This window comes from Elephantulus edwardii, unplaced genomic scaffold (genome assembly GCF_000299155.1).
Source record: "Elephantulus edwardii isolate Elephantulus edwardi_28Jun2011 unplaced genomic scaffold, EleEdw1.0 scaffold00065, whole genome shotgun sequence".
NCBI lineage: Eukaryota > Metazoa > Chordata > Mammalia > Macroscelidea > Macroscelididae > Elephantulus > Elephantulus edwardii.
In genome coordinates, this window is record NW_006399815.1 from 1,182,915 (window position 1) to 1,194,151 (window position 11,237).

General features: G+C 47.1%; 1 protein-coding gene across 1 annotated transcript in view; it reads left to right on the forward strand.

Moving 5' to 3' along the window:
• The window catches only part of VDR (vitamin D (1,25- dihydroxyvitamin D3) receptor), a 57,293-nt gene extending 46,271 nt beyond the window's left edge, over positions 1–11,022 (forward strand). Inside the window, exons 7-9 of the mRNA XM_006888160.1 lie at positions 8,732–8,883; positions 9,106–9,222; positions 10,763–11,022. Of these exons, the coding sequence (XP_006888222.1) occupies positions 8,732–8,883; positions 9,106–9,222; positions 10,763–11,022 (529 nt within the window). The remainder of the gene's footprint in view (positions 1–8,731; positions 8,884–9,105; positions 9,223–10,762) is intronic.
• Positions 11,023–11,237: the final 215 nt, after the last annotated feature.

Sequence of the window (11,237 nt, forward strand, 5' to 3'; positions counted from 1 at the left end):
CAGTCAGTGGCCTCCCTTTTTACCCTGTTGGAGAAGTTTTTGGATGTGCATAGGGATTTGAGTCTTAGAAGATCCCATTCATCTACGTTATCTTCTCCTGGTTGTAGGTTCCTCCCTTCCTTCTTCATTTCCTTTCTTTCACCAAAATAGATAGGTATTAGGAGTTCTGCTGGAGTAGAGATCCTCTCTTATGGATTCTTCCTCAATCAAGTCTGTGGTGTAGCTTATAATAAATGTATTGTTTTAGTAACTATGGCATGCACAGAACTGAGCATTAAATATTTATAAAGTATCTGATATTCCTAAAACAATATAGTGTTGATGTTTTTAATAGATACAGTTGCCTCTATATTTGTTTATGTTTATATCCTCATGCTTTTCAGAAGTTCCATTTGGTTCACTGCCATAAAAATGCATATGCAATGTGGTTGGGAAATAGAAAGAAATGAATAGCAAGTCATCTTATCATCATCTCATGCAGGGGCAGTGGCTGACTCCTAGATACGGATGGTCAGATCCAGTGGTGGAACACGGGGAGCAGGAAGGTGCCTGGAAAGCAGCCAGTGCTGGTTAGAAAACTAATAAGCACCGTGCCTTGTCCTCTGGGTAACTGTTGTATAGAGAAGCCATCCATAATTTACTGTCTTAATTGCTGCATTTCCAGTGAAAACAAAAAGCAAATGTTTGGCTATTAAGTTCATTCCTACTCACCAGGAGCCCATGTGTTACAAAGTAAGAGAGCTTCTTATGATTCTCCTGGCTGTACTCTTTCCAGAAGGGGAGCTCTGGTGGCCTAGTGGTAAGAAATTGCACTGCAATGCCAAAGGCACATGGTTTGGAACCACCAGTTTCTCTGCAAGAGAAGGATGGGCAATCTCTTCCCATGAGATGAATAACTTTTGAAAACCCACTGGAGTGGGTCGATTCTGCCTCAATAGCACACCACAACCACACTCTTTACAGAACCAGTTTTCCAGGCCTTTTCTTTCACAGAACCATGAGGTGGATTTAAACCGCTAAGTTAGCAAATTGCTTATGCCACCCACAGACCTTCAGTTCCAATTAGATGGAGGTAATATGCAAAGCTTAACCTAGCACAGACTCTTTTATTTCTACCCTGAGACAGCTGGCTCTGTGTCACCTGTAGTCTCTGATTTCTGATGAAACCCTGTTCCAAAGACTTCACTGTTAGTTGATTCTGATATAAATTGATCTCCTCATTTCAGATTAGCAACTGATGCATCTATGGGAGATAAAGCTGAATATAACCACACCGTAAGCCTTGTCTTCAAGTAAATTGATGTTAATATGTTAACAGTGATGTTGGAATCCTAAAGTTAGAAACGAAATCGGCACATGCACAGTTCAATTGTTATATACTGTTAGAGCTGAATATTGTCCAATTTTCTGTTACACCACCCACAACATCTTCATTGTAAACCAGGCCCCAGCCTACTGGACTGCAGTGGTAAGAACAGTAAATCATAAAATTGAACATCTGAGATATAACATCAGCAAATTAAGCACTGCAACACTGCATCTTGTACGGATTACTAATGTTTAGAGATGTACTTCCTCAAAAGGACTGCCTTAAGTGTGGTTTTGTTTTACATTTCAAATATGAGGGATCCACCAATGCCTTTCCTCTTAAATTAATGGGGAAACTGTGAACAAAAAAAAACCATCCAACGTTGCTAAAACACTGTTACTGAGTTGCACATTCTGGTTACGAAAAAAGGAAGGAGGGCTCCTCTGGCAGGCAGGCAGCAATCAGAACCCAGAGTCTGAGCCCAGCATTGTGCTGCACCAGGACTTGCCCTCCAGAGCCCGTCCTTGGAAAGGAGAGTAAATTTCGCTCAGCACAGGTTCCAAGTCCCTCCTACACTCTTCATGTTCCTATTTGCACACTCGTGTATTCCAGGGGCTTGTTTTGTGTAAACAGCAAGAGCAAAAGACACTTCAGGGTGCCAATGTGTACAGTGTAGCAACCAGTTTCCATTCCTAATCCTGAGGACAGTCCTCATTTGCACAGGCCTGGATTCATCATTTCTGCTCTTGAGGGGAGATGAATGAGAATGAGTTCAGACCCTTTCTGAATGCTAGGACTTGGTGATTCTAAACGGTGGCTGGAATTGAGTACATAGTAAAAATGTCCTAGAAAGAGGACAGTTTTTCTGTATACTCTATTACCTCAGTAACCCGAGACTCCACTTCTCTTCCATCTTCTTGACCCCTATCCCTTAAATGACTTTCCAAGAACTTGACTTCAACTCATGGAGACACTTTGTTGTATGTCAGAGTAGAACTACTCTAAAAGGATGTCAGTGGCTGATGATTTTGGAAACAGATCACCAGGCATATCTTCCAAAGTGCCTCTGGGTAGAGGTAGACCCAAACCAGCCACCTTTAGTTAGCTGCCAAGGGCTTAGCCATTTGTGACACTTAGGATGTCCCCGTGGAAACCCTTCACCTGGACATATGCATAGACCCAAGTAATAACAGTTTTCCCCCCCCATAGCTGAACTGAAGTCACCCCCTCCCTTTTCTCTCAAGTCTCCTTTTCTCCCAAGTTTCTAGTCTAGCCTAACAGTTGTGGGCAGCTGTTCCATAGGAGCGGGTACGGGCGGTGTCTGGCTACTGATACAGGCTCATTCAAATTTCTCAGACACAACCTTGCCTTCCTCTTTATAGCGTCACTTGAGAAGTCTGAGGGTAGAATGTCTGCTCACAAACATAGGGCCGGCCTTCGCGGAGCTCTCCAGAAAACACTGACATGGACACTCTGCAACTTGATGGAGGTGATGCTGAGCCTGCCCTGGAGCCCAAGCCAGGGTTCCGGTGGGTCTAGGCAGGGCCAGGCCAACAACTCCCTGACTCTACCAGTGTCCATGTTTAGGGTTTCTATTTTTCCAAGCAGAGAAAGAACAGAAGCTACATCCCTGGTGGCTTTGATCTTGTTGCTGTAGGCGGAGGGAGGAGGGAGGGCAGGATGTGACTTTTGTGTGGGTAAGTGGGAGGAGGGGAAGAGCAAGATGAGGCACAAGTGTAGGCATGGGACCAAAGTGGGGTGGGACTGGACTGGTCTGGACTGGGCACAAACTGTACTGTGGGGTGGCCTTGGCCCTGTTTCCTCCCTCCCTCCCTCTCTCCCTCCCTGCCTCCCTACACCTCTCTCCCCTCAGCCTGTCAGTCTGTATCCCACAAATCTCCCTCCTTGTCCACTTGTGGCAGGAGTGCAAGGAGGAGGTACTGGGAGCAGTGGCAGCTTAACTTCCAGGAGCAACCTTGACTCCAAGAATCAAAGGCCTCTAGGCTTCACTGACGTGGGTGGTAGATGAGGGGCCAGGCCAAAGGCCTCCACATTCATTCATTCACGTATCCAACAGACACTTTTCTTATATAAGCTGGTATGGATAAAAGTTAATGAAGGCAGCCGAAAGAACAGGTAAATCTGTCTTGGAGGAAATGCAACCAGTATGCTCCTTAGAGCTTTGTCTCACATAATTTGACCATGTCATCAGGAGGCACCAGGCCTTGGAAACACACATCATGCTGGGAAAGGCAGAGGATCAGCAGAAGAGAGTAACTCCCTCAACAAGATGCACTGACACGGTGACTGTAATGGGCGTGAGCACGGTGGACACCGTAAGGATGGCACAGGACAGGATAAGGTTTAGATCTGTTGTTCATAGGATCACATGGGTCATAGTAGTTGATTCAACGCACCCCAAAACAACAACAATAGAACTCAATCCCTGGCCTCTAGGGATTTGGCATCAGATGGAAGAAATAGTCACGTAAACAAACTGTTGCTGGGAAGACATCAGAGCTTCACTTAGAAGGTGCCGTGGGAACAAAGGAGAGGAGGAGCTGGGCTCAGCCTTTAGGGGTGGGGAAGGCCAGACAGCAACTCATTTTCAGAGCATCTCACAGGTGCTGAGAGCAGCCTGGCCCAGTTACACATGTTACCTCTGTCCAGGGGACAGGCACAGAGTCTGAGCCCGCATCTGTCACAGTGGGAGCAGATCACTTTAATATTACTTTTAAATTCACCCGTACCCCCTATCCGTTCTGTCTGTGATGTGTATTCTCAAGCTTGGGAGCCACTTGGTGTCATTTTTATTTGCTTTTATAAGGATAATAACCAGTGATTCCTTTAAAATATCTTCAGGTCAAATCACCCAGAGCAGTGCTCCTTTGTGGTCATTGATTTGAAATGGGGCATTGAGAAAAAGGTAATGTAGAAGACACTCCTCACAGAATTATTTCTAATAGACAATGTTAGAAACAACTCAAATGTCAAAAAAATAGGCAAATGAGAGACATTAAATAGAGTATCAATATGATATTCTGATGTAACATTGTGCAGTATACTAAGAACTGGGCCAAAGAATATTTGGTTACAGAATTATTTCAAATGCATTATGTAAGGGGGAGGAGAGAGGATACATGGAAAGAAAAAAAGAGTAAAAATCAAAACGTCAGACTCTTTGCCAGTGGGTCAGAACTGATACTTAGCAGACCCTCCATGGGGTTTCTGAGGCTATAAGCTGCACCAGAGGAAACTGACCATTTTTCTCCTTTGGAATGCCTGGTGGCCTCCAGAGCTCCTGAAGAGAAAAGATAGGAAGGGCATATACCAAACTGCTGTGATTATGAGCAATTTGTATTTGTTTTTCCTTTTAAAAAATTTAACAATGAACATGCTTTGCATGTGTTGTTGTTGGATGCGACTGAGTCTTCTATGACTCTATCAACAATGCATTTGAACACCATCCTCTCCTGTGCCACCCTCATCATCTCTGACACATTTGAGCCATTTGCTGCAGTCACTGTGTCAACCTATGTCATTGAGGGTCTTCCACTCTCTCACTGACCCTCCACCTTTCCAAGCATATGACATCCTTTTCCAAGGACTGATCCCTTCTAACCACAAACTCAAAATATACGAAGCATGGCTTCACCATCCGTGCTTCCAAGCAGAATCTTCTTTTATCCCTTCAGAAGCCACCAGATCTTTACAGAACCACTTCCCTGATTAGATCTTCACCCCCTCCACAGCCTGAGCCTCAGCTGGGGCTAAACTGGAGTTTTACATATATAATAGGTTAAAACAAAAGTGGGAATGGTGTATCAATTTTTTTTTAAAAATTACAGATTATGCATCCTGAGAAAAATGAGAATGGTAACTTGTCTAGACACCATGTTACTAATTCAAATCCATTGTTATTAAATTAATTCTGACACATAAAAACTGTCTAGGAGAAAGAACTTTCGATAAGATTTCTGAAGCTGTGAGCCATTACACTGACTGCCATGGTTTTCTCCCACGTAGTGGATGATGGTTTCAAACCGCCAACCTTTAAGTTGGCAGCCAAACACTTAAACTGCAGCCCCTAGCATGTCAGTAAGACAGTCTCCTTAGTGGAAGTCTCTTTAGTGGAATTCTCACCTTCCATGTGGGAGACCTGGGTTCAATTCCAAGCCAGTGCAACCTCACACACGGCCCCACCCACCTGTCTGTGGAGGTTCCATGTTTCTGTGATCGTGAATAGGTTTCAGTGGAGTTTCCAGTCTAAAACTAGGGAGAAAGTCCTGGTGGTCTACTTCTTAAAAAGTGTTGTTGTTATGTGCTGTTGAGTCGCCTACATCTCATAGTGACCCTATGTACAACAGCCCTAAACCCTCGTCTGTCCTGTGCCAATTTCATTTTCTCCAACACACCCAACCTGATTACCCCAGTCACTGAGTCAATAGGGGGTCTTCCTCTCCTGTACTGTCCCTCCACCCTCGCAAGCATGACGCCCCTCTCCAAGGTCCGGTCCCTCCTTGCAACATGTCCAAAGTATGTCAGACAAAGCTTCAGAATCCTTGCCTCCAAGGAGCAGCCTGGCTTCACTCTCTCCAGGATGAACCTGTTTGTTCTCTTATCAGTCCATGGTATATTCAATACTCTTCTCCAGCACCACAGCTCAAAATTACCCAGTGAAGACCTGCCACCAGTCACGGAGGTAGTGCAAGATGGGGCAGCCTTTTGTTCTCTCATGCATGGAGTCTCCATGAGCTGGGGAGCCGGCTTGACAGCAGCTCACAACAGCTGTATCCTGTAAAAGACATGGCTTTTACATGACGACATATCATGTAATGATGACATGGCTGCTTTTTTTCAGATGGTTAAAGGGATGGCCCCTGATTAATGATGGAAAGGTTTGACTTTATGTTCCTCATATGAGCAATGGATTGTAGCTCAGTAGAAGAAGGGTACTCATCCACTGTATGGATTATAGCCCAAGAGAAGGAGGGGACTTTCAACCCCAAGAGTAAAGAACCTCAAACGTATGTTTAGAAGCCATGAGCTCTCTGACATTGAAAGAATTGCAGAGGAACCATGTGTTAGTAATACTGAAGAAACAATAGGATCACTTAATTTCCAAAGGGTCCTTCCGATGTTATCATGTTGTAAGGTTCTTTCAATTGATCATCCCTTGTTGGCTATCCTGATTTTACAAGCTTTTCATTCCTCATCACCTGTCACCTGTTGATAAAATACTCTCATCACTTCTCAAATTTTTACATGTCTCACTGTAGCCATAGAAAGGATGACAAACCGTCTCTCAGGAGATCTAGAAGGAAACACACATTTAGAAAGAGCAAGGTGTGTGTGGAGGGAACAGAAGCACACTGATCTGTGGACTGTACCTTTTCCTTGTCCTAATTTGGATAAGCCCAGCTCTTGACTCAAACAGCATGCATGTACTGATTCTCAGAAGCCAATTATTAATTTGTGGGCAAGACGAATGTGATTTAAAAAATAGTAATGACACAACCCTGCTTGCTGAAACTGAGGAGGACCTGAAGCGCTTGCTTGAAGTTCAACATCAAGAAAACAAAGATTCTCACCGCTGGGCCAATTAGCAGTATCATGATAGATGGTGAAGAGATTGAGATTGTTGACAGCTTCAGTTTGCTTGGCTCTACAATCAACACTCTTGGTACCAGAAGCCAGGAAATTAAAAGATGTATTGTGATGGGAAAGTCTGCTTTTAGGGACCTCTCCAGAGTACTGAAGGGCAATGGTGTCACTCTGGAGACTAAGGTGCACCTGATACAGACCATGACTAGGGATGATAGAAGGAGAGTTGATGCCTTTGAGCTTTGGTGCTGGAGAAGAGTATTGAATATACCATGAATTACTAGGAGAACAAACAAGATTGTGCTGGAGAGGGTGAAGCCAGTCTGCTCCTTGGAGGCAAGGATTCTGAACTCCGTCTGACATACTTTGGACATGTTGCAAGATGGGATCAGTTCTTGGAGAGGGATGTCATGCTTGGGAGGGTGGAGGGAAAGTGCAGGAGAGGAAGACCCTCAATGAGATGGATTAATTCCGTTACTGGAGTAATGGGAATAGGTATGTCGGAGACAATAAGATTGGCAAGAGATAGAGCAGGGTTTAGGGCTGCTGTACATAGGATGACTATAAGTTGCAAGCGACTTGACGGCGCATAACAACACAACAATGACCCTTAGTGGATTCTGTGGTAGAAATCCCCCTTTCCATGCCAGAGAGGTGAGTTCAATTCCTTGCCAGTGCCCGTCAACAATGACCCCCAAAGAGCTTAAGTTAAGAGCCAGAGACAAACACATAAAAAACAAAGCTAGAGGGAAGGGACAAATTAAAAGCAGACACAATATACAGTAAACCATAAAAGATTGGCTCTAGTTGTGTTGAAGATAATTAGGAGAGGAATTCCAATGGAGACCATGCTGGGTGGGGCCAGAAAAGTGAGATAAGGTGTTAGAGACAGGGTGCCTGGGCTGGAGTTGTCACATGCTCAAAGGTGCACTGATGTGAGCACGACCTCTGAGCGAGGAGCACTCCGATGGTGCTAAAATGGAGGGTTGATGGCTGGAGATGACTCATCCTGTACTTAAATTATAAAGTGTAGGTTTGCTCCCAGGATGGTGGAGAGCCAGTGGAGGCTTATGAACAAAGGAATGGTGTTTCCCTCTGGCAGCAGTGAGGAATTAATAAGAGACCCAGATTCCAGAGAGCAGGCTGTTGTAATAGCTGCTGGAACCCTGGACTAGGGCAGCTCTGATGAGGGTGGGGAGGAAGTAAGAGCTCCAGAGATGTCCTGGAGACAGAGTTGGCAGACCTTTACTACTGGGGAAGTGGGAGCTGTTGAAGATGACTCCTGCCATGTTGTACACAGACCATCAAGTTCATGAGCAAGGCCTTACTTAGCTCTGCCTTTCTTTCTCTAATTCTAGCTAGTACTTGGGTCTTGGAGACCAGGGAAAGTCACTGAATTTCCTTTGCCTCAGCTGTTGGGCTGTTTCACTTCATGCCTTGGCACATGGTCACAGTCCCGACTTGTTTTCCATCCAGGGAGGTAGTTTTGTGTGTGCCAGTCAGGCTGCAAACCCCTCCATGGCAGAGCCATGATACCTGACGGTCACTTGGCAGGTGTATGCCTGCCAAAATCACTAACCTGTGAGTGCTGGTGTCCTAGTAGCAAGAAGCTGCACTGCAATCCCAAAGGCACGCAGTTTGAGGCCACCAGCTCCACTGGAGAAAGATGGGCAGTCTTCTCCCGTGCCTCTGAAAACCCACCTGAGGGTCAGCGATGGGTCGGTTCTGACTTGACAGTGGACAAAATCACCAAACTAAGTTGCGTGACTTGAAGATCTTGAGCAATAGCCTGAGCTCCTTCTTTATCCCCTCTGGCAGAGACCTCACCTCTGAGGACCAGATTGTGCTGCTAAAGTCAAGTGCCATCGAGGTCATCATGTTGCGCTCCAATCAGTCCTTCACCATGGACGATATGTCCTGGACCTGCGGCAGCCAGGACTACAAGTATCGTGTCAGTGACGTAGCCAAAGGTACATCTGTCCTCTTGTCCCTCCCTCCCCAGCTTCCAGACTCTGGCTCCACCCCTGCTATAATCTGTCATTTCTCCCGTAAAGAACAGGAAGATGGAGAAACAAGCAACAAGAGGGAGGGGAGGTAGGGTTGCTTCCAGTTACGGTTGGAGGTGGACTGGAGCATGGTGAACGGGTAGCTTCTCAGCTCTACCAACACCACCTGGCCATTCTCTCTCACAGCTGGACACAGCCTGGAGCTGATCGAGCCCCTCATCAAGTTCCAGGTGGGGCTAAAGAAGCTGAACTTGCATGAGGAGGAGCATGTCCTGCTCATGGCCATCTGCATTGTATCCCCAGGTATGACAAGAAACTTGGGGAGTTGGGCAGTGAGGCGTCTGAAGGACAAAGTAGTGCTGAGGGCCAGTAGGGCAATCTGGAGGGAGGAGTGAGCAAGAGGAAGAGACCCACTCGACTGGCCTGGCACAGCCCTTATGGCATATATACTGGTCCTTCACTGTCCTTGGTTTGCACAGCATTAGCACAGAATCCCACCTGTCGGGCCACAGATGGTCCTGGGTGCTTCCAATCCCCAGTCTTTGCTCTTATGTGAATTGGCTAGAACTTTCCTGATATTTGCCTTTCCCTTCCGGGAAGAGGTTGCAAACCCCTGGTGGTACCTGAAAGATGGTTTGGACTGATTTTAGAGGCAGAGTCCTAAGGCCCTTGACCCCTTACAGTGCTTAAGGTAGAAAGGGGGAGAGAAGGCAAAGGTCCACATGTTTTACACATGTGACCCAAAGCAGGCAGCCCTGCCTCAAACTGGACTGAGTTCAGCATGGAGGATAAGAGGGTGGCTTCTCCAGGGATGCTTTCCTGGCCAAGGGTCAGAGCATGTCCACGAGCTCCCTCCCCACCCTGCATGCATCACACACTCACTTGTCCATGCACTCAGCCATCATTTATTGAGAACCCACTGAGTGCCAGGCACTGGGCTAAGCATAGAGGCTTATTTAGGAGGAGATACTAACAAATATTAGTTAACTAATAATGAGCTAATTAATTCATTAACTAATTCCTAATATAATGATGTTTCTAAAAATAAAGAAGTGAGCTCTGGTAGCTTAGAGGTATGGAATTGCACTGCCAACACAAAGGCCTGGTGTTCAAATCCACCAGTTGCTCTATGGGAGAAAAAATGAGCAATCTCCTCTTGTGTGATTTACTGCCTCTAAAAATATGCTATCAGTCAGATGGTACACAATAACAGCATGATCCCCTAAGACAGTATGACGGGAGCCAGCCGTATGCAGGCCAGGGGTTGGGGAGAAAGATGATCAAGAATGTCCTCCTGGAAGATCTTTCAAGCTGCTACCTGAAAGAGGCTTGGCGGCTTACTAGTTGAGAGTCCAGCTGTGAACCTAAAGGTTGGAGGTTCATACTGTTTCAGCAGGTCTGCTAAAGGAAGGCCAGGTGACTGACCTACCATGTAAAGATTACAGCCTAGAAAACTCTGGGCAGTTTTGCTCTGTCACATGTGGGCACGAGGAGTCCTTAGCCACAGCCTAAAGGATCAGTAAAAGATAAAATGGCCAGAAGGGAAGCTTGGAAGCCAAAGAGGGCGGATTATGAACGTGCTGAGGGGAGGGTGAGGCATGGAGACAGAGGAGAGAACTGAGGTGGGGACAGCCCCCCAAACCTTGGGGTCTCAGCATAAACTCCATTGGAAGTCTCTGAGGGGCTTTTAGACAGGACAGTGTGTCACAGGTAAGCACCCACACAAGGGTGGCCGAGGAAGGTGCTGGAGCTGGGCGTCTGTGGACAGGAGTAGGGTGGGGCAATGAGCAGTGAGGATCTGGCTCCAAGCTCCTGTGCCTCCTCCTCCTTCCCGTGCCCACAGACCGTCCAGGGGTGCAGGACGCCGCCCTCATCGAGGCCATCCAGGACCGCCTGTCCAACACGCTGCAGACCTACATCCGCTGCCGCCACCCGCCTCCGGGCAGCCACCTGCTCTACGCCAAGATGATCCAGAAGCTGGCGGACCTGCGCAGCCTCAACGAAGAGCACTCCAAGCAGTACCGCTGCCTCTCCTTCCAGCCAGAGTGCAGCATGAAGCTCACGCCCCTCCTGCTCGAGGTCTTCGGCAATGAGATCTCCTGACGGGGCAGCCTGTCCAGGCGCCTGGGCGCGGCTGCCCCTCGGGGGCTCTGTGCCCAGGCCACGGGCTGCCTGCTGCCCAGCAGCCCTTCCTGTCCCCCAACCCCACCCCGGAGTTCATCCACTGCTCCCTCAATCCACCACCCTGCCCCGCCCATGCTTTCTCCTGTCCAGCTTAAACACAAGACCCTCCACCCTCCCACCAGCCCCAGGCCCCA